Here is a 27,545-nt window from a genome sequence, read left to right on the forward strand (position 1 = left end):
CCCAATATGGATTTAAATCAATTTAAATGTTCCTATTGTGATTGGGTAATGGATTCATGTGTCAAAGAAAAACAATTTTTGATCAATTTTAGGTAATTTACACAGGTTTGGGAAACACTGCTTGAAAATATCCACGTATTTCAGTCTGAAGGGACAGTAAGAATAAATGGTTGACTGTAGAAAATTTTATGCCAAATGTTTTTTTTTTCTGAGCAACATTCCATAAAACTCAGCAGAGAACTAAAACATTAAAATGAGAGAGTCATCTGTTTAAACTCGGATTTCTAAAATATATGGAAACAATCAATGTGAGCAGTCATTCAAATAAAAGTCCGTCTGAGCAAAACTAAAATGCGAGTAGTTAATCTGAAATTTAGCAACTTGTTAAGCAAATGGAAATAAACAATGATTCTCTATTAAAGAACAGAAACCTGCAGCTTATGGACATATGTAATTCCAGTAAGAAACATGCCATCATGAAAATATTTGCTCCAAGAGAACCAGATTTAAGGAAGCTCCTTAAGGTCTCCAGGGAATGGTAGGGAAGAGCCTATGACCGTGATGGCTGTCGTAGTGTGCCGAAAGCCCTTTTTTTTGGCGTTGTGTGCAAAAAGCCTGCACCCATAATGCAATGTGCGAGGGACACACACACACACACACACCGGTGCCCTGTTTTGGGCCTAATAGGCCTCCCTGTAGCCTCCAGAGACCAAAATTGGTCACACCACACACACACCCATGCTCCCACCCACCCCCACACATGTGCGCATGACAACCCCGCGTGCATGTGCATGCATCTCCCACATGCACACCCGCACATGCATGGCAGAGACCCGAAAACCAGCTGGCCGGCAGGAGGCGCACCATCACGGACCTATGAAATGTCATCATTAACAAACTAAAGAATTCTAAGATTCCTGATGACTCTGATTCAGACAGGGAAAAAAACCTAGCCTTTCTTGGAGGAGAAGAGCATGACATCATGTGCACCAGGGATGTGCAGTCACTAGAGGCAGGGGAGGCATGGCCTCACCAGTCATGAGGAAAAGAAAAAGAATTTTAAAGATTTTTAAAAAAATAATTAAAGCCAAGGTAGTTGTTGCCAGATTCACAGTGACTTGGAACAATGCTTTGTGTTAACCATAGGAGGAGGCCAGAGAACTAGGGGCCTCCTGTGCATAAGGAATTTTTTGCCTTTTAAGAGATAACCAAGGGTTAACAAGCAAAAAATTCCCTATGCAAATGAAGCACGTATTCTCTCGCCTCCTGTAAAGGGCATTTTTAGAGGCTTTTTAGAGTTCTTTGGGAGCAACTAGCTCAGTCTGACAGAGCTCTGGCCTTTCATGAGGGCAGGGCAGGGCAGGGAGAAGCAGAGTTGAAATCATCTCTGAAACAGCTGGAAAAGGTGGGTGTGTGGGGAGGGGGGAGGAATTCAAAAAGTTTGATTGCATACAAAACCAGGTTGCCTTTTCAAACACACACACACACACACACACAGCTGGATAAAAGTATATAAGCCCAGCTTCACTGATTACAAGTTTGAAAAGGCAACCTGCAATCAAAGGTTCCAATTGGAAGGCAGCAGGGGAATGGAGGGGGGGGGGGGTATGGCAGAGGAGCTGTTTTCAAGCCTTTGGAAAATATATCCAATCCAACTTCTGTGTTTGTGTTTGTTTGAGAGTGAGTGAGTGAGAGAGGGATCCAACTTCTCTGTGTCCGTGTGTCTGTTTGAGAGAGGGGGGAGGGAGGGAGAGAGGGAGGAAGGAGGGGGAGGGAGAAGAAAAAGAATGGAAAACTTATTTTGCAAGGGGGGAAAATGCTGTCGTTTTAAATCGGAACTGAGCATGCCTGGCTGTGGAATTCTGGGAGTTGAAGTCCACAAGCCTAAAACAATTGCTGCCTCACCAGCCATAAAGCTCACTGCACGTCACTGCATCATCACCATCAGTATGAGGGTTTGATCCCTATTCATATACAGTACAGCTAGTTCTTGACTTAAAACCATTTGTTTAATGAACATTCAAAGTTACAACAGCACAGGGAAAAGTGATTTATAATCAATACACTGACAACCATTGCATGATTCCCATGGTCGTGTGATCAAAATTTGGGTGCTTGGCAATAGGCATGTATTTTTAGTGGCTGGAGTTCCCCAGGTCATATGATCTCCATTTGCAACTTATTCTTCCAGCTTCTAACAAGCAAAGTCAATGGGGGAAGCAATATTCACTTGTCTGAAGCCATCCATCCATACTTCAATTTCTTTCCGAGCAAGGAAGTTCTACCCAAATCACTCTCTCCTTCCCCTGCTTGTTTTTGATTTCTTAGTTTATTTGAGATCCTGGATGCCCTTAATAGATGCTTCAAGCCATTCCTGAGGACCACATGGGATGCTTCACGGTCCTTCCTCTTTGAAGCTGTTTACAGATACTTCAAGCTATTTTTAGCATCTTGTTTGTGTGTTGCAGGACCTTTTCCAAGTTTTTCAGGGATTGCTGAAGCCATTTTTCAAGAAGTGGTATAGGTTCTTCAGAAAATGCAAAGCTTTCTAAGGATCCTTGAAGCCATTGAAATATATTTTCCACGGTTCCTTCAGAACATTGCTTCTTGAGGTTCTCTATTGATTTTTCAAACCTTCTCATCTGGACTTCTGTAGATCCCGAATGCTTTTAATAGAGGCTTCAAGGCATTCCTGAGTATCTAGGAGTGGCGTTTTAGGTAATGAGACCATACCCCTGTCGTGGTCAGACCACTGCCTACTGAGGCTTCCGGAGGCCAAACCCCCGGAGGCCAAACCCCCACCGTAGGGAGGAGGAACCGACCAGGTGGTTCTGCCCCAGGCGACTGATGGACCCTTTGAGGTTCCAGACGGAGCTTGGGGTTATTCCTGATACCCTCGCCCACAGTTCGGCGGAGACTCTGGCTGCTGCCTGGTACTCGGCGGCATCGGAGTCTCTTGACCGGATTGCACCACTACGGCCCCTCCGGGTCAGCGGATCCCGGAGACCTCCTTGGTTCACCGAGGAGCTCCGGGAGAAGAAGCGCCGGAGGAGACGCCTAGAGCACTTGTGGAGGTCCGATAAGTCCGAGTCGAACCGAGCACTCCTAACAACTTGCACCAAGGAGTACATCAGGGCACTTAGGGCAGCAAAAAGATCTCATATTGCCACCTTGGTTGCGTCCGCTGAGTCCCGCCCAGCTGCCCTGTTTAGGATAACCCGTTCCCTCCTAAATAGGAGGGATACGGGGGAACCCTTGCAGGGTAGAGCTGAGGATTATGCCCAATTCTTAGCGGACAAAGTTGCTGGGTTTCGGTCGGACTTGGACTCCACCGCTGCAGATCCAGCCGGGACACAAGAGGATCACTTGGCAAACCATCTCTGGGTTGAGTTTCAGGATGTTGCCTCTGGGGATGTGGACAAGGCCATTCGAGCTGTGAGTGCCTCCACCTGTATTCTGAACCCGTGTCCCTCCTGGCTGGTTGCCAACAGCAGTGAGGTGACACGTGGCTGGATCCAGGCGGTCGTAACCGCCTCCCTTCGGGAGGGGCACTTCCCCGCCGCACTTAAAACGGCGGTGGTGAGACCCCTCCTGAAGAAACCATCCTTGGATCCAGCCATTTTAATTAACTACCGTCCTGTCTCCAACCTTCCCTTTGTTGGGAAGGTTGTTGAGAAGGTGGTGGCCTTCCAGCTTCAACGGGCCTTGGAGGAAGCTAGCTACCTTGACCCCTTCCAGTCCGGCTTCAGACCCGGTTACAGCACAGAAACCACTTTGGTCGCATTGACCGATGTTCTCTGGAGGGCCAGAGATGGAGGCCATGCGTCCATCCTGGTTCTCCTTGACCTCTCGGCGGCTTTCGATACCATCGACCATGGTATCCTTCTGTGACGACTGTGGGAGGTGGGGGTGGGAGGCACTGTCTTGCAGTGGTTCTCCTCCTACCTCTCGGACAGGTCGCAGTCGGTGTTGGTCGGGGGGCAGAGATCGTCCCTGAGGCCCCTAAAATATGGGGTGCCGCAGGGTTCGGTCTTATCCCCCCTACTATTTAACATATACATGAAACCGCTGGGCGAGATCATTCGGAGGCACGGGATAAAATACCATCAATATGCGGACGATACGCAATTGTATCTGTCCACCCCGTGCCAACTCAATGAAGCGGTGGACGTGATGAACCAGGGTCTTGAGGCCATTAAGAACTGGATGAGCGCTAACAAACTGGTACTCAACCCGGACAAGACCGAGTGGCTGTTGTGTTTCCCTCCCAACAATTTGGCTAATGTTCCATCTATCAGGCTGGGGGGGTCAAATTTTATACCCCTCAGATAGGGTTCGTAACCTAGGAGTCCTCCTGGATCCACAGATGACTCTCGACCATCATCTGTCGGCTGTGACCAGGGGGGCATTTGCCCAGGTTCGCCTGGTCCGCCAGTTACGACCCTACCTGAATCGGGAGGCTCTCACAACAGTCACTTGAGCCCTTGTGATCTCTAGGCTGGAATACTGCAATGTGCTCTACATGGGGCTGCCCCTGAAGTGCATCCGGCGACTGCAGTTAGTTCAGAATGCGGCCGCGCGAGTGATAGTGGGCGCACCTCGGTTCGCCCACATAACACCCATCCTCCGCGAGCTGCACTGGCTACCTGTTGATCTCCAGGTGCGCTTCAGGGTGCTGTTGACCATCTTTAAAGCCCTTCATGGTAGTGGATCTGAGTACTTGAGAGACCGCCTTCTGCCGATTACCTCCCTCCGACCGATAAGATCGCACAGACTGGGCCTCCTCCGAATCCCATCCGCCAGTCAATGTCGACTGGCGACTACACGGAGGAGAGCCTTTTCTGTTGCAGCTCCGACCCTGTGGAAAGATCTCCCCGTCGAGATACGCACCCTCACCACCGTCCAGGCCTTCCGCGCAGCCCTTAAGACCTGGCTATCCCAACAGGCCTGGGGATAAGCCTCTAATTTGCCCCACCCGAGTGTTGAATGTTGAATGCAAGTTGTGTTTTTATTATTTTATTTTGCTCACATATTGTTTATTTTGAATTCCACCCCCTCCCTAATGATTGTAAGCCGCCCTGAGTCCCCTCAGGGAAAAGGGCGGCCTATAAATCCTAATAAAATACTAAAAAAATACTAAATACTAGGTCCTTCTTCCTCAAGATTCTTTATAGCTATTTCAAGCCATTTGTTGGCATCTTGATTAGATACTTCAGGACCTTCCTCTTCCAGGTTTTTCAAAGATTGTGGAAGACATTTTTCAGGAACTGGTCTAGGTTCTCTAGAAAGGGACAGGCTTTCTAAGGATCCTCGAAGTCATTTTAACATATTCTTCAGATCCTTCAGGACATTACTTCTTCAGGTTTTCTATTGATTCTTCAAGCCATCGCTTTTTTTTCTGGCTTCCACGAGACTCTGACTTGAACTTTTATAGGATATCTCCTTGTCCGTTTAGGGGGTTTCTCCTATCCGTGGGGGGATTTGCCTTATCACCCCAGCATCTACAGAGTATCCCCTTTAATCTGTTGACCCCTTCAGGATCAACAGTGCTCAAAAAAGAGCCCAAATAAAGGAGTTAGAGTTAGAAGTTAGGAGAGCTTCCTTCCCTCCACTCTAAGCACGGTGACGTCACCACAGGAAGTCCCCTTCTTCAGGTTTTCTATTGATTCAGCAAGCCATCCCTTTTTTTTCTGGCTTCCGCGAGACTCTGACTTGTAGATGTTGAATGCCTATAATAGATGCTTTTAGCCATCCCTCCACATCTAACTCGCACGTTTCTGGCCCTTTTTCCTGGAGATGATTTATTGATGCTTCTAGCCAATCATTCACATCCTCCCTGGCTGCTTTAGCACATTCCTCCGGGAGGTTGGTGGCAGATTCTTTAAGCCATTCTGGCAGGGTGTGTTTTGACCGTTCAGAGGAATCCTCTTTTAGGAGTTTGAGAGATTTCTGCAGCCACCTCAGAATATTTGACCCGGGTTCCTTAGATTTTTTAATTTTGTCTACCGAAGCTTTAAGCCATTTGGGGTTCAATTGATATTCCACCATCTGAGGCTTCATTTTCTCTTGAGCTTCTGTTTTGTCTTCCATCTGGTCTCTGTCTGTCAAGAAGGTGCAGCGGCCTATCCTCAGTAGTTCCTCTCTGAAAAAAAATCAGAATGTTAGCTGTAAATCTGGGTCAACAACAAAGTATTCTTAGTTAAAATAACGGGAACTGCTTTGATGTCAGGAAACTCTCACTCTGAAAGTATATAAATATTGTTGGGCACCGGGGGATGGAGATTGCAAAGTCTCTTCTATACGTATCTTCCCATTCCATGAGACTAACTCCTAGATTTGTATATGTAAAAGAATAAGAGACGTAGTTTGTTAATTTCTTTCTAAAGTAAGGAGAATTTCAGGTTTTTCCAAGCTTTCTAAGATAAGGAGACCCTAATATGAAATTCTGGAAGAAATATTTTGTGGTGGCTATCTAAAAATTTCTCACCTGCACAGTATTTCTTCGTACGATCTGAAGATCTCCTCTTTCTCATCGGTAAGTTCAATATTTTTGAACGTCAGAATCTCTGTTTTGTTTCGGAGCTCTTCACTTTCTACGGTCAGTTTTGACATCACTGCTATCTTTCTGTAAATTATGAGGACCAGATAGATATTAGCCCTTTTAATTTGTTACTTGAATTACTAATTATTATTGCATTCCATTATAACTATTGCTCTTCTCTTACTCAGTTATACATACATACATACATACATACATACATACATACATACATACATACATACATGAATGGAATATTTCTTGTATCCAGTATATCTGGCCTAAGGGAGCTAATAAATAAATCTGAATTTGAAAGAAAAAGTCAAATTGCTATCTAAATATTTCTCACCTATAAAGTTCTTCTTTGAGATCATTATTCTCATGTAGGAGCTCTGCTTTCTCCGCAGCTTCTTTCTGAGCCTTGCAGCGGAGTCTCTCGTTCTCTTGCCTCAGTTTCTCCAGCTGCCCAAGTTCCTCTGAACTAATTTTTCTGTAAAATATCAAGAGCAAAGTGTAATTAGCTCCCTTAGGTTTTTTTATTTGAATTATAAAACTTGTTTAAAATTAAAACTAATTGAAATAGCTGAGAAAGGAAGAGAAAGTCAGGGTGGCTATCTAAATTTTTTAACCTGCTCATCTTTTCTTTATACTCTTTATAGTCTTCGCAGAGCTCCTCTTTTTCTTTGGCCAGTTGGTGGTTTTCCTTTTATAAGCTCCTGAATTTGGACTTTGAGCTCCTCTTTTTCTGCCAGAAGTTTTGAGATTTCCATTGTTTTTCTGCAAATTATGAAGACCAGAGAGAAATTAGGCCCTTGGGGGTTTTTTTTGTACTTGAATTATAAACCTTTTGATACAATTACAACACATTCCACCCTTTTTCCCCAAGCTTTACTAGAATATAATTTTCCATCACTTGTTTCATAAAATGGCCAGTCCCATTGTCAATGGACAAATGATGAATGTTGTATTGAAAGTGTGAACTGAATAGGGTTATAAAAAGATGTGATGAACTATGCAAAGACTTACATATAACTCTGGTCCCTTGTTCTCTTCAGATCTCCTTCCAGTTTTTCTGTTTTTGTCTGAACAATCTAGAGAAGCCAAAATACATCACAAGTCAGGAATATATTTCCATATCAGCCCACTCACTACCCCCTACCCCCACCCCATCACCCCTACTGGGCTTCTTCACCTCTTCTTATGACATGAATTGTCTCTCGGTACTGGGCTCTCAACAGATTCCTCACATGCTAGGTTGCTTACCCGATGGGAACGCATCTTTAAACTGATGTTCTGGTCCATGTGCTTTTCTGGACTCCGGGAAACCTGGCAGTTTCGTGAAGAATGAAAAACAAAATGAATTTTAAATGCTTGCTTGATAATTTCCTTCATTTCATGGTCATGAGAAGAATTACATGAATTTGTTTTCCATAAATTCTCTCATGTCAGTGTAAAGAAGATATTCGTTGAAACATCCTCTTTAGGAAAAAAAGTTGGGTGTAGACAAGCATATTTGTGCATATTAAAATCATGCATGTCAAGATGAGCACAAATGTGCAACTCCCGATTTATTGCTGTAGATGTTCAATACAGGCAATAAAGGTTATTCACACTGGGATAGAAAAAGAACGATTTAGTGTTAGTTCATTTCTTTAGGAAACGCAAAACACGGTGGTTCAAACAAAATCCGAATCATCTACATTTTATTTCACTGCCACTGGTGTTGTATGTGGCCAAAGAAACTAGCTAATGTGGCAAAGAAGGAGCCAACCAAGAATGAGCATGAACTCTGACAATTGCCATTCTTGAATAGAAGTTTCAAATAAACTAGTTTGTATTGAATAGATGTGTGTGTGTATGGATTTCATCCATATAGTAGAAATTTAAAGCGAACATATATACTCTATAAAATATGCTGCACATGCATTATTCACAATTACCAATTGTGAAGAAATCATTTGTTTTTATTTTTCTCATAAATATATTCTAAGGTGAGCTACAAGTATACATTATATACCTCAGCACGTCTCCATTCTTCGGTGGTAGATGACAGAAGAGGAAGTCTTGATCGTTTTCTTAGCAAGGTTTTTCAGAAGTGATTCGGTGTTGCTTTCTTCCTAGGGCTAAGAGAAGCTGACTGGCTCAGGGTGACCCACTTGGCTTTGCTTCTAAAGTGGGCAAGAAATGTCGGTCTCTGAGTTTGCAGGTTGATGCCTTAACCGTGGCGTAACAGAAACCACAATTAATATTCTTTCTGTCTATCTCTAACTACCTAATCTGCCTGTCTGTCTTTCTTAAATTTTTATACATTCCATCCAGTGGTGGGATTCAAACAATTGAACAACCGGTTCTCTGTCCTAATGACCAGCTGGGTAGGCAGGGCTTGGTGGTCATGTGTCTAGGTGGGCGTGGCCAACTCAATGTCACGCATGTCGCTGGGGGCTTAGCCTTAGCTGTTACAATGTAATAAAGGTTAACCGGAGAGGCAGTTTCTGTAAGCAGGGCAATAAAGATTAGGCTAGAAACAACACCAGAATGTTTCCTTCCTGCCTTCCTTACAGGATTAGCCCTGTAAAGCGGAAAAAAACAAAATAAGATTTCTTCCAACAACCGGTTCTCCGAACTGCTTAGAAAGTTAACAACCGGTTCTCCTGAATAGGTGCGGGCAGGCTGAATCCCACCACTGATTCCATCACATGTTTATTGTGACAGCCTATGAACAAATATTTTCTCTTACCTCTTTTTGGAGACACTTCATGTTTTCTCTTAATTTTCTCAACAGATCTTTTTCCATCGTAAAATCAGTGATGGAAACTAGAAGATAAAGAAATAGGTGACAAGGCAGAATAGCTTTGACATTTTTATTTCAAAAATTGAAATGTAAACTTGAGAGACAATGTCTAGAATAGGACATGATTGGTTAATTACATTTGCCCTCAAATTCCTCTACTCTGATCCTTTAGGACAGTGGTCCCCAACCCCCGGTCCGCGGACCGGTGCCGGGCCGTGGAGTACCTGGCACCGGGCCGCGGAAGCCGGGTGTTCGCTGTCCCAGGCGGCCCCACTGCGGGGAAACGGAAGTCCCGAGAACAAAACAGGCGTCAACGCAGAGAACGGGAGCCTCGCAGAAACAGCCCTTCGGGTGCTTCCTCTGCAGCCGGAAGCTTCAGCAGCCAAGGCGGCTCCGCTTGAAGAGGCTCTTCGAAGCTTTTTCCGGCGCCGAGAAGAGGGCTAACCCGCCCTCCCTAGCCAGGGCTCCGGCTCCGCCACATGCGATGCTCGGCGCATCCCCCACTGCTGCATGGCCTGCGAACCCCAGCAGCTCCGCTTTCCGGCTGCAGCGAAATATAGCAATAGCAATAGCAATAGCAATAGACTTATATACCGCTTCATAGGGCTTTCAGCCCTCTCTAAGCGGTTTACAGAGAGTCAGCATATTGCCCCCAACAATCTGGGTCCTCATTTTACCCACCTCGGAAGGATGGAAGGCTGAGTCAACCCTGAGCCGGTGAGATTTGAACCGCTGAACTGCTGATCTAGCAGTAGCCTGCAGTGCTGCATTTAACCACTGCGCCACCTTGGCTCACGACAAGGCACCTGCCGAGCGGCCCCAGCCCAGTTGGCAGCGGGCATACGGTCCCAGCCCAGCCAGCCTCATCGCAGCGAGGGGCTCTTGGGGAAGCCGCCTTGCTTGCCCCCCGACCGGCTAATTTGCAGGGCGAGGCTTCCCCGGATGCAGTCCCGGCGACTTCCCTTCGGCTCGTCGGACCTGCCCCGCAGCCAAGAAGTAGCCGGGAGGGCGGCCGCGGCTCCCCTGGGCGAGGCCTGACCGTGTCTCGGGAGGCGCCCACGCGAGCACGGCTCAGCCAGCAGCCGGGCGGGCCTCCGGAAGCGCCGGCATTCCTCTTCAGTGGGATCGCCGAGAGGCCGAGGGCAGAGCCGCTCCCTTCCTCCCCATGGAGCCCACCGTGGGGAGGGGGCGAGGAGGGAACCGCCGCCCGTCCCGGCAGGTGGGGGCGGCGGTTCACCGGGGAGACGATCCGGAGGTAAGCACGGCTGACGACCACGCCCGCCCACCCACCTCCTTGCGGGCCACTTTGGCCTCGGTGTGCCGGAACTTGGACACCCTGAACAGGCTCATGCACCTTTCCCCGCACCTCTGAAGGACGCCGACCAATGACCGCCCTCTGGGCTAGTGCCCAGAACCGCTTCGCGGGAGCCCTGTGGGCGGAGGGGGTGGGCAGGCAGGGGCGCAGGGTCGCGAACAACGCCCCCCACCCCTGCGCACGCTCAGCGGGCCACGGTAAAATTATCAAAGGCTGACTGGTCCGCGGCGATAAAAAGGTTGGGGACCACTGCTTTAGGACAAGCGTTGCCCTTCCCTCTCCAGCAGTTTCCCCTTTCCTTTTTTCTTTCAACTAAATATTTGGCATTTCCATTCCAATTGATAAGGTCCCATAACCTTAAGCTACTTTTCAATCTCCTATGACTTACAGGGGAAGTTTATGACCTTTTTCATGAAAGCAGATGGATAGACAATTCAACATGTAAGAGACATTCCTGTTCCCCATGCCATTTCCACCCCTTCAATTGTTCCTAGAAGCTACAACCTTCCTATCTAAACTCCACAGAATTCAATTTTCCTATTTATATGTGGCCCATCTGACCTAAAGGCAACACTAGGCAGCTAAATGAAATAAAACATTAACAGATTATAACAGGTAAGATCAAAACTAACATTGCTTTAAAAATGTAAATCCTACAATGTAGGGGATGCAGCAGTGATGGGATTCAAATAATTTAACAACCGGTTCTCTGCCCTAATGACCAGCTGGGTAGGTGGGGCTCGGTGGTCATGTGATTCTTTGGGTGTGGCCAACTCAATATCACTCAGGTCGATGGGCGCTTCACCTTAGCTGTTACAATGTAATTAGGATTAACCAGAGAGGCAGTTTCTGTAAGGAGGGCAATAAAGATTAGACTAGAAACAGCACCAGAATGTTTCCTTCCTGCCTTCCTTACAGGATTAGCCCTGTAAAGTAGAAAAAAACAAAAGGAGATTTCTTCCAACAACTGGTTCTCCAAACTGCTCATAAAGTTAACAACCGGTTCTCCCGGATAGGTGTGAACTGGCTGAATCCCACCACTGGGACGCAGCATGGATCTGTGAACTATCTCAAATGATCTATATAACTGGCCGTCAATATTCCCCATGAAGACCTTTCAATTCAAAGAACATTTTTCCCTTTCATGCCACAACAGACACAAACAATTCAAAACAATTTCTAGAGGTACATGTTTTGATTTAGTGTGTGGGAAAAGTTCTCACTTTGTTCCCAAATGCCAATCTGCAAAGATATCCCAACAAGTTACTTCCTCACAGTACCTTTTTTGTGGGGTTGCATGACATCACAATTGCATCAACAAAATTTGCAATAGTGATGAGAGCTTCATATGCAAAACAAGCTCAACTATTGAGGTTTGCAGCTTTTTTTCTTCAATGTTTGATCAGAACGGAGGTCGACAAATAGCAGAAGTCTTCTTGATACTCTATATTGATTCTATGATTTATCTGCCTTTAAAATGGGGATTGGCAACAGGATTTTACAGACATCCACCAAGGTGTCTGCCCCCCCCCCCCATTTCACTAAATACTGAAAGCAAACATGTCATCAAGGCTTGGTGCAAGGTGGGCAATGGCATCTCAGCTGTAGAAGTGTGACCTGTGACCCACTGGACCATAATTCCAGAAGTGTGTCCTTACCAGGATCCGCTGGTCCTCCACACGTTAGCACCTCAGCACCTTAGCACTTCTGCACCTCCGCACTTCAGCTCCTCAGCACTTCAGCACCTCCGCACCTCAGCTCCTCAGCACTTCCGTACCTCAGAACCTCAGCACTTCAGAACCTCAGCACCTCAGAAGTCAGCACTTCAGCACCTCAGCACTTCAGATCTGTAGCACTTCAGCACCTCAGCTCCTCAGCACTTCAGTGCCTGAGCACTTCAGCACCTCAGAACCTCAGTACTTCAGCACTTCAGCATCTCAGAACCTCCGCACTTCAGAACCTCCGCACTTCAGCACCTTAACTCCTCAACACCTCAGCACTTCAGCTCCTCAACACTTCAGCACCTCAGCACTTTAGTACCTCCGCACCTCAGTTCCTCAGCACTTCAGTGCCTGAGCACTTCAGCACCTCAGAACCTCAGCACTTTAGCACCTCAGAACCTCAGCACTTCAGAACCTCCGCACTTCAGCTCCTCAGCACTTCAGTGCCTGTGCACTTCAGCACCTCAGAACCTCAGCACTTCCGCACTTCAGCACCTCAGAACCTCCGCACTTCAGAACCTCCGCACTTCAGAACCTCCGCACTTCAGCACCTTAACTCCTCAACACCTCCGCACTTCAGCTCCTCAGCACTTCAGCACCTCAGCACTTTAGTACCTCCGCACCTCAGTTCCTCAGCACTTCAGTGCCTGAGCACTTCAGAACCTCAGCACTTTAGCACCTCAGAACCTCAGCACTTCAGAACCTCCGCACTTCAGCTCCTCAGCACTTCAGTGCCTGAGCACTTCAGCACCTCAGAACCTCAGCACTTCCGCACTTCAGCACCTCAGAACCTCCGCACTTCAGAACCTCTGCACTTCAGCACCTTAGCTTCTCAACACTTCCGCAATTCAGCACCTCAGCTCCTCCACTACTCAGCACCTCAACACCTCAGCACAAGGATTGGGATCCTGGATATATATATGTGTAGCAGTCAAAGTCATCACAATCAGTGTTTCATGACACGGCCTTAATATTTTATCTAGTTGTGGATAGGTGCTAGGGGTGAGCCTTATATGGCTCACAAGAAATGGGCACCTTTGAATATGAAGGGGGACAAAGGGTGCCCTCATGCCACCAAAATAAGGATATCACTGTTCTAATACCAAAGGCAAATGGCAAACCTTTACTCTGAAATCCCCATGGTTCCTCATATATGTGGTGGTCTCATCTGCTTTTTTTTGCATTTTTATAAACTTGAAACAGCAGAAACAATAAAAAAATCCTACATGAAGGTTTTCCTGGGAAAATTGTATCCACCGTGGTATCCCCTTTAGCTGAATAATTCAATTTAATTCAAATCTTTGTAGCTCAGGGTTGAAATGTAGAGTCCTTGGTGCTCTCTGAGCTTGGTTTATTGCTTGCAGACATTTCATTACCCAACATCATCATCACAGGGACATGCAGTCAGGGGAGGCGTGGCCTCACCAGCGTCATGAGGAAAAGAAGAGAATAATTAAAAGGAAAAAGGCTGAGGTAGTTGCTGCCTGAGTCACAGTGGATGACGCTGCTTAGTGCTTAACTGCAGTGGGAGGCGAGAGAACTATGGGCCTCCTTTAGTCTATCTTTATGATCACTTGAGCAGAGTTAAGCAAGGGTTAAAAGACGAAAAATTTCTTATGCAAAGGAGGCATGTGTTCTCTTGCTTCCTGTAGATGGCATTTTTAGAGGCTTTTTTTTCTTTTCATGAGGGCAGGCAAAAGCAGAGTTGAAATCCTCTCTGAAACAGCTGGAAAAGGTGCGTGTGTGGGGAGGGGGGAAGAATTCAAAAAGTTTGATTGCATACAAAACCACGTTGCCTTTTCAAATACACACATACACACACACACACACACACACACACACAGCTGGATAAAAGTATATAAGCCCAGCTTCACTGATTACAAGTTTGAAAAGGCAACGTGATTCACCTGCAATCAAAGGCCCCGATTGGAAGGCAGCAGGGGAATGGGGGGGCGGGGTATGGCAGAGGAGCTGTTTTCAAGCCTTTGGAAAATATATCCAATCCAACTTCTGTGTTTGTGTTTGTTTGAGAGTGAGTGAGTGAGAAAGGGATTCAAGTTCTCTGTGCGCGTGTGTCTGTTTGAGAGAGCGGGGAGGGAGGGAGAGAGGGAGGAAGGAGGGGGAGGGAGAAGAAAAAGAATGGAAAAATTTATTTTGCAAGGGGGAAAAATGCTGTCGCTTTAAATTGGAACTGAGCATGCCTGACTGGAATTCTGGGAGTTGACGTCCACAAGTCTAAAAGGTGCCTCACCAGGCATAAAGCTGACCGCACGTCACTGATGTGCACCATGCCATTGGTATTTATATCTTGCCTTTTTGTCAAGTTATATTATGACATGCGTTATTGACGTTATTGTGCCTAGGTGTGGCATATTGTGGGTACAAGTTTTAGTTAGGAACATTGATTGTGAAATTCAACTCAGCTTTGAATTCAGCTGAATGTCTTAGGTAAGGCATGTAAGATCAGCCTTGGCTTTTGCTGTTTACCTTACAAACCAATTTTATCAGTAGCTTGTAAGGATTACTAAAATAGCAATCCAGAACAGATTGATTCAAGGTCAGAATCTGGTCATAGTTTCAAGTTACTCATTTGGGTTATGGCAAAGTCACTGTATGTGGGAAAGCTCTAACTTTGTAAAAAATTCATGTTTCATACAGACTTTCTTTGTGCTATGTTCACCTAAAATCATATTGAACATTATTCTCTCTTATGTCAGAACCTGGTAGCACGGCAATTAAAGGAGAACGTCTGAGTGCGAAATTGAAATCTTTGCCAGGAACAAATGAGCCATATGAAAGTAGTGTTAATAAAGAAATAGGTAAGTATATGTCTAATTATTTACTTTCACAGAATTGGCCAGATGTACAGAGCCTAAAATTTAACTCTTTACGTCATTGCTATAAGTAAGGTTTTATAATGGGAGGAAAGGAGAACTATTACTCTTTAAGCAAAAGAGTAATAGTTTATATGAGAAAAACAGTATGAAAAGTGGAATTAAAATGGCCTATCAGCCTAAAGTGATATCACAGGGACATCATTAGCATATCTGGAAAGAAACATCAACCTAGATATTCCGGCAATGACACTTTGGTATCTGTAAGTAAGAAAGACTTATAGGGTCTTCTGTTAATTGTGAAAAAATACTAAAATAAGATTATTCTTCAAAAACCCTAAGTTATGGTAAATGCCATGCCAATGCAAGTAGAGACATTGATGTAGTAACAGATATCTTTGTAGGCTCAAAAATTTACAGGGACAGTGACTAGTCATAAAAAAGGTACATATTACCGTATTTTTCAGAGTAAATGGGGCATGCAGAGCTGGCAATAGGGTATGGCAATCCCTGCAGCCTGAAAAAGCTGATTGGCCAATCCAACTGACAATCAGCTGCTTGTGCCGAAACTGAAAAGGGCTGTTTGCTGCTTGTTGCAAGGATGCAAATTGCTGGGAGGCCGAGGCAGAAGAGGGAGGGAAGGAAGCCAAGATTCTTTGGATATTTGTCTGTTATGGGACATTGAATTTACATTTGCATGAGTGAAGGAGCCTCCAGAAATAGAGAGGAGTTAGTAATTGAGTTGAGAGTTTGGAAGAGAAAGCCGGAGCTGTATGGGAAGAGAAAAAGTTTATAGTTTGAGGCTGATTCTTCCCTTCTTCAGATATTCAAGATCTGAGGCAAGATACTTATTGCGTGGCTGCAGCCATTCGCCTGTGAAATGTGGGCTTAATGGAGCAGTTTGTGTTCCAACTACTTTTTTTCATTTAGTTCTTGGGTGAGTTATGTGTCTGGCAGTCTTGCTTTTCTGAAGAATATATGGTTTGTAACTGACTCCAACATAACAGATTCATGACATTTCTTTGCTCCCAAATTGGAGATTCTTGTCTTCATTGGTGCAGCAGAGAATATATGGTAGTATTACTGGGAGAAAGATCTCTAAAATTTGATAGGACATGACATGAGATCAGGGGCGGACTTTACTGCCGGTTCGCTCATGTGCACACTTTGCACACGCACATGCGCAATTAAATTAAAATTGTTCTGCTCATGCGCAGAACTAAAAAACAAAATGACAGCAGCGGTGACTGGGGAACCAGTTTGGGGCATGGCAGGCCTGGGTCACTGCCGATTCCAGCGATCCAAGCCACCATACCACTACCAGTTCAGCTCAACCGGGCTGAACCAGTAAGAACCCACCTCTGCATGAGATCCTTCAATTTTGGAGAAAAGTGAACAACTACTTTTCTTGGACTGTGAAATGTGATTTATTCTAACACAGAATTGGAGGGGGGACACTAAATCCAGCTTCTGTTGGGTGTAAGAATCCAAATTCAAATTCAAACATGCACAACAGATGGCTGTTTGGCCTCCATGTGAATACATCTAGTGAAGAGAAGCATGCACTAGATAACTGATTTCACCAGGTAATTGATTTCATTGGGCAATTGGTTCCACAATATTATTTTTATTTTAACATCTAATTAGGATCCATTTACCTGTAGTTTAATCTTTATTTTGTATCTTGTACTGTGACATAATGGAGAACAGGTTCACAGAACCTTCCTCTGACTGACACTCTTTTAGGTATTTGAAAAGTGCAGTTCCACCGTCCACCCCCACAATTATTCAAAGCTAAAATTTTCCTAATTGTTTAGTCTCTTCACATGCCAGTGTTTTTAAGTGCCTGGTTATCCTTATTGTACTTTGTGAATTTATTAATTTCTGTGAAATCTTTTTAAAGAACAGGTGCCTGAAACTCAGGTTTTTGAGCAAAGTAGAATAAAGTTTCCTACAGTTTAAAAACTATGCTCATGTTGATGTAGTCTAAAATTGCATTTGCCTTTTTTGAAGTCACATCACTCTTCTCACTCATCTTCCTCCCTCCCTCCCTCCCTCCCTCCCTCCCTCCCTTCCAAATATTCTTCTAAGCCTCGTATTCTGTATTTTTAAATGTGAATTTGATTTTTGTTATCTGAATTAAAGACTTTGCATTTGTCTTTGTTTAATTTAATGATTTTAACTTTCAGCCCATTTCAATAACTTAACAAGATAATTTTGGATTATATTATTATCTTCTAGTATATTGATATCACTCAGTGGATAAATATGAAAAGTTAGAGGAACTGTTCCAGCTATTCAGTAAGTGAAGAAATTTCTTAGATCTATTTTTCCCACTTTCTTTTCAAAATATAGATGCTTCCTACCTGGATCCACTTGGACCTCAAGCTGAGAGGCCAAAAACAGCACTAAGGAAAAAAATGGATGAAGATGAGTTTGCTGATGAAGACGTAGGCGATGATCTGCTTCCAGAATAACTTTTTAGACCAGTTCAATTATTTTTTAAAAGTTGCAAAAGAAAAAATAATCTTTATAGAGATTTATATTTATCTGAACACTATATAAATGAAATCTTTATTTTAAGTAAAGTTTTTATAGTAAGAATTTAAAATCTTGTGCGTTTGTTATCAATCATATCTTTTATCTCATATCTTTTATGCTTACCCAAACCACCTAAATGATGATCTGTGGGACCAGTGAACAGCCTTTATATCATAACCCATCTATTTGCCTTGATAAGCTTAGAGTTTTGTTGGAGAACAATTGCTCATCCTAAAATGTCTACTTGAAGTATTGCCACTGAAAGGAAAGCTTAAGAGTCAAGCCATGAGTGGTAGGACATCAGTCATGGAGGCCAAAAACAATGGAGATGGCAGGTGGATTTGTTAATTGTATCAGCTCCTCCCAGAACTTTGTGGCTGATTCAGGAGAATCATTCCAGGGCATTTGGGCAAATACTTTAGAAAGTGAATTGAGAATATCTAACAATGCTATCGATGGAGATAAATTACATTTTCTAAGTGTAAGAAATTTTAAGCATTCCTAATCATTATTTGATTATATTTGACCACAGTTTATCCATGTTTTCCAAATTGCAAAATGTGAAATCCCTGTCTTGTACACGGCAAAATTTTATACAGTTCTGTGCACATGAGATTTATTTATGCCATGATATGGTAATCACAGAATATTTTTTAACCAAGTAAAATTGTTCCTTATTGTAACTGAAGCAATTTTCTATAAACCATCCTATACCTGCAGCATACCATCAGTCAAGAACTTGTGTCTAACAGTGTTTTAATCCAGGGGTCAGCAACCCATGGCTCTGGAGCTGCATGTGGCTCTTTCATCCCTCTGTTGCGGTTCCCTGTCACCAGTCAGCACCACAATTTTGAGAGGACTTTCCAGTTGGGGGAGGGGAAGCACAGCACACCAGGAGGGGACTTTATGGCAAGGAGCGGGTTTTCCGGTCAGCTCCACAATTGATAGGGCTTTCAGTTAGGACAGGCAGAGGAAAAAGAATGCCATGTTAGGAGGAGACTCTATGGCGGGAGGAACCAGACTTGCACATGCACACTCACACACAAAAGTAAGCCATACATTTAAATTGCTCTGTAACTCCCGGGCATTGATCTTGTACCTCCTTGTAATAATAAGCACAAATGAAAACATTGGGATTTGTATGGAAAACCTTCATAATATCATGGCCACCGTCTATCTCAATGGACTGCAGATGCACCAATGCAGAAATTGGTATGTGGGCTCTGGAGAAAAAGTGAATCTAAAAATATTTACAAAAAAACCTCATATTTCCTATCACCATGTGAGCCAACAATTATTTGCTTTGTGACGGATTCCTCTCAGAAAATTTGCCAAAAGTGCTTACCGTAGCGGTAGTGCTCGACTTATGATCACACTTGAACCCAAAATTTATGTTGCTAGGTGAGACATTTGTGAAGTGAATTTGGCCCCGTTTTTACCATCATTCTTGCCATAGTTCTTCAGTGAATCACTGTAGTTGTTAAATTAGCAACACAGGTTGTTAAGTGAATCTGGCTTCCCCATTGACTTTGCTTGTCAGGGCGCAAAAGATGAGGGAGACTGTGACTATCATAAGCCTGAGTCAGTTGCCAAGCGGCTGAATTTTGATCACATGACCACGGGGATACCGCAATGCTTATAAGTTTGGAAAATGGTAACAAATCACTTTTTTTTCCGGTGCTGGGTTGTAACTTCAACGGACTGTTGTAAATCAAAGACTACCTGTACAACTATTTCTTTACAAGTCAGGATCCAGTTTATAGGACTTCAAATTTCTTTCCAAATAGAAAGAAATCCAGATAAAGAACTTACTTAAGCACCAACCATCTTGTCCTCTCAGAATAATAGAATAATGAAGTTGGAAAGGACCTTGGAGATCATCTAGTCCAACCCCTTGCTCAGAATAACAGAGTTGAAAGGGTACTTGGTGGCCATCTAGTCAAGTCCAACCCCCTGCTAAGGCAGCCGACCCTTACAGAATAATAGAATCACAGAGTTGGAGGGGACCTCAGAGGTCATCTAGTCCAAACCCTTGCTCAAGCAGAATACCCTTACAGAATAACAAGTTAGAAGGGTCTCAATGGTCATATAGTCCAACCTCTTATTCAGAATAACGGAGTTGGAAGGGACTTCAGAGGTCTTGTAGTCCAACCCCGTTCAAGGAGGAGACCCTTATAGAATAATAGAGTTGGAAGGGACCTTGGAGGTCATCTAACCCATCCCCCTGCTCGAGGAGGAGACCCTACACCACTCCAGACAAATGGTTGTCCAATCCTCCAGTGTTGGAACCCCCACCACCTCTGGAGGCGAGTTGTTGGAGTTCCCCAACTCCATCCCTCTTTTGGGGGGGGGGGTTGAGGTGGGCTTCTACCCGCGTTGTTGAATCAACGGCTCTTAGTGATTCAAAATTTGGCTGCAACAACATCCAATTATGGCTTAGATGATTTTTGTCCCGGGGCTCCGATGCAAGGCGACACCCTCCGGATCGGTGCGCCAAAGGACCCGGCGGCGTTCCCCGCTTCAGTCAGCCCAGCGAGGGAACCTCTCGAGCAACAGGCTCTTTTCTTCCGGAGCCTTGAAGGTTTCTGGCACCGACAGCCGGGGGTCTTGCTGCGAGAAGCCGGGAGCTTTTCCAACTCCCCCCCTCCCCGCACGCCTCCAGGGCCAGGAGGAGCCCAAGCGCTCGCCTAGTCAGCCCTTCCCGCCGTTCCGCGCGCTAAGGCGTCCCTGTCATGCAGACGGCCAAGGTAAAGACGCGTGTCAAGGCGGGGAGGAATCGGGGCGAGGCCTTTTGACCTGCCCGCGACGCCGACTTCGACCCGACGGGTTCGGAGCCCTTTGCTCCGGCCTGGGTCGCTTTTGCTCTTGCGTTTCTTCCCCGTTCGGCGTCGCGGGCAAGCGAGAAGGCTTAGCCCAGCCGCCGAAACGCCGCGCTTCCTTTCGCCTCTGCTGCCGCTTCTTCGGCGAGCTCGCGTGGGAATTAAACGAGCGGGCGTCGTCGGGGAAAGATGAAGGCGCAGGCAAGGCGCTCGTTTCGGGGCTTTGGGCTGCGCGCAAAGCGGCCAGCTGTCGGGACAAGCCGCGTAAAAGCGCGCCTTTGGAGGGACGGGGTGGCGGCGGTGAGTAAAAAGTGGCGGAACTGCGACGGTTGGCCAGGCTGCTTTTATGGAAAGGAACAGGCGGAGAATAAGCCGGGAAGAGCCGTCTGACCGAACGAGCCCCGTTAGATCCTCGCTGGTGCTTCAGGTGAAACGTATTTATACGAATAACTTTGGTGCCTCGTTGTAGCTGATCTTAACCCATTCTTGAGTAAATTTCTAGCAACAATCTGGCAATTTCAGCCAGAAACTAAAAGGTAGAAAAGAAAGAAAAGAAACGAAAAGGTAGAAAAGAAAGAAAAGAAACGAAAAGGTAAAAAAAGAAGAGCTGAAGAATATTGGATGGGAAGCTTAAGGTCTTCAAAGGAAAACCAGAAAGTCCAGTTAAAAAAGTTGAAAAAAGTTCTTTTGGGACAGCCATGAACTGGATGATTGAGAATCTCCATAGACATGTGTAATAGAAAAGAACACTTGAATCAAACCATTGAAATAGGACAAACTAAAGCATTGTAAGATGCTAAACAAGGATAGGTGTTGGTGCAAAATTCACCATGTAGTAGTCAACCTGGTCTCTACCGCCCACTAGTGGGCATTCCAGCTTTTATAGTGGGTGGTAGGGGTTTGCTGTAACTCTGCTTTATAAATTTTATAAAGTTACTTCTCTACTTTATAAATCATCATTACTGTGGAACCGGTGGGCGGTTAGAAAATTTTAATACTACCAGAAATACAAAAGTGGGCGGTAGGTATAAAAAGGTTGACTAACCCTGATGTAAACTATTTTTATGGGCATTAAGGCTCTGCAATGCTTCCGTTGTGATTGTAACGATATATTCTGGACAGTGAAAGCTTTACAGGTCCTGTGTTTGTATTCCAACACTTTTCCGAGCTATATTATATAATTCTATGTAATATTATATAGTTGTGTCATATTTATATTATAAAATATTATATAAATTATATTATTCACTCATTATTATATAATTCTATGTAATATTATATAGTTGTGTCATATTTATATTATAAAATATTATATAAATTATATTATTCACTCATTTTTTTCAATTTCTATAGCTACCCAACTCAACCAATGATTCTGGATGGCTATTTCCAAAGTATAGTACAATCCTTTGGAAATAGCCATCTCTACAAGGAATAGAAGTGGCAGAACCTGAAGATGGAGTCAAAAGAGGTTCTCTACCTAGCCACAAGTGGACTGAGTCCAACCACTCTTGAATTCTAGCATCTAAATAGTCCTATTCTGTGCACAGGCATGAGTAATATTAAATCAGTTTAATTTGAACTTCATGTGTGATCCTGCTCTTTTTGCACCTGACAGGAAGTTCTTGAGTCAGTTCCTAGCAATAATGTGCCAGAAACCAAGAGGTAGAAAAGAACACTTGCATTAAAGCATTGCAATAGGACAGGAATCCAAACTAAAGCATCAAGGTCATCCAGCCGACTTCCATTAGTAAGGGAGGACTAGAACCTGGATCACCCCATTCTTCCACCCCAGCACCTTCACCATTCCACCACATCTCTGAATATGGGTTCCAAAGTTAAGTTGCTCTGGCAGAAGAATTGGAGAAGATCGCAGATGCCATGTTGACAAATTCAGGCTTAAGCAAACAATACGATCATCAAGAAAAACTCCCTGAAATTGTTTTTAACCAACATTCTTTTTCTGCATGTCAAATTCTGTTGCGTTTTGAGGGGGGGGGAGCGAATAATTTTGTTTCTCCCCTCCTCTCCCGTTAGAAATATCTTTTATATTGTTTCATCTCCTCTCTTTACAGGGATGGATACTGGTCTCTCTACTTTTGTGTGCGCTGAGTTTCCCCACGGTAGAAGCTGTCAAAATAAGCAAGCGTCCCATGCGCTCTCGATCCTGTGCAGACCGACCTGAAGAGCTTTTGGAACAGCTGTATGGAAGACTCACAGCTGGCATGCTCAGTGCCTTCCATCACACCCTGCAGTTGGAGCCCTTGGAAAATGACCAGAACATCAGTTGTCCAGTGGGAGGCAGGCTGGCTACCGACAAGAAATACCGGCTCCCCATCAATCTCAACAGTGTCTCCCCTTGGTCCTACAGGTAACTTGATCATCTTCTCTTCCTCCTTACCTTTCAGATTTTAAAGTGGGTTTAAGTGGAAATGTTTTACATTGCTGCCTCCTTCCTAGGGCATAGAAAAAGTGACTAACCAGGGTGACCACATGGTTTCACCTCCAAAGCAGTCTCCTAGTTTCCAGCATGGTGCTTCAACTATTATAGAAAACGAGCTTTCATTTTACATAAAATGTGTAAAATAAGCCTAAATTTCTTCCTAATCCATGAAAAGAACAGCTAAAGGAAGGAAGACAAAGAGTTGGGTTAAAGCTAATATTAAGAATATGGGAGGATGCAGTTCTGTTAAACCAGGGGTGTCAAACTCAAAGCCCGGGGGCTGGATCCAGCCAATGGGGCATTTAGATCTGGCCCGTGGGCCCGTCCTGAAATAGCAAAGGACCAGCCCACAATGCCTCTGTCGGCAAAAATGGAACTTGGGAGAGCCGCACGCAGCCATCCTGAGCTCATTTTCACTGGCAGAGGGTTGCAGGAGACCGTTGCAGCCCAAAATGGACCTCATTAGCTGGCAGATCACTCAGGCCACCACAGGCATCCCTGACATGAGTGATGTCAAGCTGCCACCCTGAAGTCAAACACAATCCTGATGCGGCCCTCAATGTAATCAAGTTTGATACCCTTGTGTTAGACAATATTTACTCATAGCAGCCGGTCATCAATTCTTAGTTGCACGAGACATAGGTTTTTCCAGTTGGCAGTGGCTTTTCTTTGTGTTTTTATTTGTAAGCGGTCTAGAGTTGGCAGGGAGTCAGGCAGCCTAGAAATGTAATGAATGGATGAATGATAAATTAAAATAAATAACATAATAAAATAGAAAAGGGGGGCTGATTGTGTAGTTGTACCCATCATCTCCAAGAGTTTCCATACTGATGTGTGATCCAAACAAGAGAACTCAACTTGCATTATTCCAGGTGACAGTAAATTGTCCAGTTCTTAGCTTAATTTATTTTTCTCTTGGTCTAATAACAGCATGATAATGTAAAGAACATCTCAACATTCTGCTATACAACATTCCTCTCCATTCAGGTCAACCCAAGTAATTGAGGGACAAAGAGCAGCAGGAGAGGTAGGGGGGGAAATGGGGACAAAATGTCCAAAGTGAAATCTTTTTTCTTTTCCTTTGGCACAGAATCTCCTTCGATTCTACCAGGTATCCAAAATACATTCCTGAAGCCTACTGCCTGTGCAAGGGCTGTCTTACAGGTGATTATGGAGAAGAAAATCTCCATTTTCGAAGTACTCCAGTCTTCATGCCGACAGTCATCTTGCACCGAACCACATCCTGCACGGGCGGCCGCTACGTTTACACTGAGGATTATGTCTCCATTCCTGTGGGCTGCACCTGTGTACCAGAACATGAAAAAGAAGCACAGCAAGTGAATTCCAGCATAGATAAAAGAGCAGTGAAATTCCTGGGGAATCAGAATGATGACAAGCCAGCATCCAAATGAGGAATGGAAAGGAGGCCAGAAACAAAGGATGTTTTGGTTCATAACTTCCGTTTCAGAGAACTGTAATCTCTACTTCCTGCAACAGAGTTCGTCTCAGTTTGTTTCACAGAACTTGGGGTCAATTGTAATTAAAATTTTACTTCCTTTAAAAAGGTGGCTCAGTGGCTAAGACGCTGAGCTTGTCAATCAGAAAGGTCGGCGTTTCGGCGGTTTGAATCTCTAGTGCTCCCGTTACTTGTCCCAGCTTCTGCCAAGCTAGCAGTTCAAAAGCACGTAAAAATGCAAGTATAAAAATAGGAACCATTTTGGTGGGAAGGTAACAACGTTCCGTGCACCTTTGGCATTTAGTCATGCTGGCCACATGACCACAGAGAACGTCTTCAGTCAGTGCTTGCTCTTCGGCTTTGAAACAGAGATGAGCACTGCCCCCTAGAGGGAACGACTAGCACTTCTGTGCGAGGGGAACCTTAACCTTTACCTAAAAAACAGTGCGGTTTGCAAGATGCTTTTCTCCCCATAACTGGAGATTTGACAGATCCTGGACAGTTGCAATACTGTAATGCTGGGGAACACTTACGTTGAAACGTTTAAAGATATTTAAAAGTGCTAGATAGATGTTCTTATATTCCAGGGCTTTGCTATCAATTACTCAAGCTATTGTGAGCAGGGACGTAGCATTGATTTTTGTGCACAATAAAATCTCGGTTCAACAGGTTTTGGATACAATGGACAAACTTTTCATTTGGATGGCTTATCCATCAAATGAAGTTGTAATTGAAAGTTATGCTATTCGTATCAATTACATAGAACACATGACATACATTGATGCAAATGACAAATTCAGACTTAGCAAACATTCAGACTTAGTGGATGCTACCTCCCCACTCAGTGGTCTATGAAATCAATGTTTCATTGCCTTTTCTCTACATCCTTACAGGATGCAAGTGAGGGCCGCTGAAAATGAAAGCAAGAACAATATAAGTGAATAATTAAAACATTTTTTCAAAAAATGCTGAAAAATTAGCTATGCATCTGCAACTGGTTTTTTTAAAAGTGTAAATAGTTTTGACATGGTATAGAGCAGTGGTTCCCAAACTTGGCCACTTTAAGACTTGTGGACTTCAACTCCCAGAATTCTCCAGCCAGCAGACCTCTGCTGGCTGGAGAATTCTGGGAGTTGAAGTCCATAAGTCTTAAAGTGGCCAAGTTTGGGAACCACTGGTATAGAGGATCTTATATTCTGGACCAAAAATAGTTGAATAAGGTATTGTGTCAAAAGCACTAGAATTACATTAGAACTGTTAAAAACTATTGAATACATTAAGCTTGCTGATGGATATCAATTTAAATGCTTTTTAAAAAGAGACTAAATAAATGTATAGAGAATAGATCTGTCAGTGGCTATTGATCTTGGTTGTTTATTAGCTCTAGCAGAAATGTACCAAAGGGGTGTGGGGGTTGCCAACTATAGAAATATTAAGTACTTATCAAGTGATGTTCATAGAATAAATAACCATTGTTTAAAAACATTCAGGTTGGGGTTTTACTTTAAGTTTGGGCTTACATCAGGGGTGGGTTCCTGCCAGTTCTAAACTCTTCTATAGAAGAGGTTCCACAAATCTACAGTGCCGTTTAGAACCGATTCCAGCTCCCTCCCCCCACCCGTCCACACATCATCAAGTTGAAGAGTGAGAGGAGGAATTCTGGGAGTTGAAGTGTGCAAGTCTTAAAGCTGTCAAGTTTGAACACCCCTGAGGTTTTTCTTTCTAAAGGGTTAGGGGTGCAAGGGTCTTGCAACTTGACAGCTTTAAGACTTGCATGCTTCAAATGCCAGAGTTTCTGAGCCAACATTTTGGTTGCTAAGCAAGAGCGTTGTTAAGTGAGTTTCACCACATTTTACAAGTTGACCATGCCCACCCAGTCACATGGCTGATGAGCCACTCCCACCTGGTCACATGGCCAGCAAGCCACTCCCATGCAATCACATGGCTGGCAAGCCACTCCCACAAAGCAGGCCACTGGCCTACATCCAGGGGTGGGCTTCAAAAATGTTAGCAAAGGGTTCTCTGCCCAGTTGCTGGGTGGGCGGGGCCATGGTGGGAGGGGCCTAGTCAGCCTCCTCCACCATGTTTTGGGGGGGATTTTTGCCCTCCCCAGGCTCTGGAGGCTTTCCTGAACTTCTGGTAGGCCTGTTTTTCGCCCTCCTTGAGCCTCCGTGAGGCCCTGCATTTACCTGCATCCAAAACGCGTGGGGACTCCTGGGAGGGATGGGGTGGGGTGGGCAGGACTAGGAGTGGGATTTGGGGGTTCTCCGAACTGCACAGAATCTTAGCTAGAGGTTCTCCTAATCCCTACGAATCCCCCAGCAGGCCACCCCTGTTTACATCCTAATCTGGCCCATGCCAGCCATAGCTCTGAGATTACAGTGATCCTGAAACATCATTTGTGCTGGAGCAAATCTTGCCATCTCTACTACAAAAGATGACCTCAATCAGACAATCTTCAGCTACACTGCAGTAGCTGGCCAAGTCCTGAAGAGCCCCAATTTGGAGAAAGCTGTCTGTGACAGAGGTTACTTCTCGCACCATTGTGCAAAGCAAAGCATTGTCTGGTTTATGAGCCCTTTCAGACGCCTGGAAATATGCCAATTGCCTCTCTAAGCTACTTTAACTTTTGGTAATAGCTTTGGGAATACATAAATGGACAGCAATAAAATGAAATCATGGAGAGTTCAAAAAAAACCAAAACAAAAGGCAGACAAATGTCTTTTGGCATTCCTTTCTCAAGAGAGAGAAATGGTCGAATTCAAGGAAAATATGAGCCAAGCTCTCGAATAGCAAAAGTTCTCTGAATTGTGTATGCATAAGGCATCTGCTACTACCTCCTAAAGCAGCAAGAGGCAGGGGAAAAACTGCTGAGCCCTGTTTACTGGAGTTTAATCATTTCAAGCTCCTTTTTCCCCAAATGCAATTGCCATACTAAATACGCATTTTTCAAATTGATTTCCAAATTATTCATTGGTGACTATCCTTGGAGCTATCTGTTTGTAACAGCTACAAGGCAGGAGGATGCCTAAGGTGGGGGGAGAAGAGCGAACTGTGACAAATCGGTGATTAAATCTGCATTTGATT

General features: G+C 44.5%; 3 protein-coding genes across 3 annotated transcripts in view; 2 read left to right on the top strand and 1 right to left on the bottom strand.

The window, feature by feature from the left end:
- Window positions 1-17,810, top strand: part of IFT88 (intraflagellar transport 88) — a 50,755-nt gene extending 32,945 nt beyond the window's left edge. Inside the window, exons 26-27 of the mRNA XM_014069612.2 lie at window positions 15,083-15,184; window positions 17,555-17,810. Of these exons, the coding sequence (XP_013925087.1) occupies window positions 15,083-15,184; window positions 17,555-17,676 (224 nt within the window). The 3' untranslated portion in view covers window positions 17,677-17,810. The remainder of the gene's footprint in view (window positions 1-15,082; window positions 15,185-17,554) is intronic.
- On the bottom strand, window positions 5,668-9,332 carry LOC148044323 (uncharacterized). The gene is made up of 6 exons (XM_087721996.1): window positions 9,276-9,332; window positions 7,802-7,864; window positions 7,565-7,629; window positions 6,888-7,028; window positions 6,488-6,661; window positions 5,668-6,142 (listed from the first exon to the last, which is right to left on the bottom strand). The coding sequence occupies exons 1-6, from the start codon at window positions 9,330-9,332 to the stop codon at window positions 5,668-5,670; spliced, it is 975 nt and encodes a 324-aa protein (XP_087578122.1).
- Window positions 17,811-20,393: 2,583 nt separating the features above from the next.
- Window positions 20,394-25,537, top strand: IL17D (interleukin 17D). Its single transcript, XM_014069608.2, has 3 exons — window positions 20,394-20,487; window positions 22,635-22,930; window positions 24,093-25,537. Exons 1-3 carry the CDS (start codon window positions 20,473-20,475, stop codon window positions 24,412-24,414), a joined length of 633 nt encoding a protein of 210 aa, XP_013925083.2. The 5' UTR covers window positions 20,394-20,472; the 3' UTR covers window positions 24,415-25,537.
- Window positions 25,538-27,545: the final 2,008 nt, after the last annotated feature.

Source organism: Thamnophis sirtalis, unplaced genomic scaffold (genome assembly GCF_051295495.1).
Source record: "Thamnophis sirtalis isolate CommonGarterSnake01/CBP01778 unplaced genomic scaffold, rThaSir2_p1.2 scaffold_8, whole genome shotgun sequence".
NCBI lineage: Eukaryota > Metazoa > Chordata > Lepidosauria > Squamata > Natricidae > Thamnophis > Thamnophis sirtalis.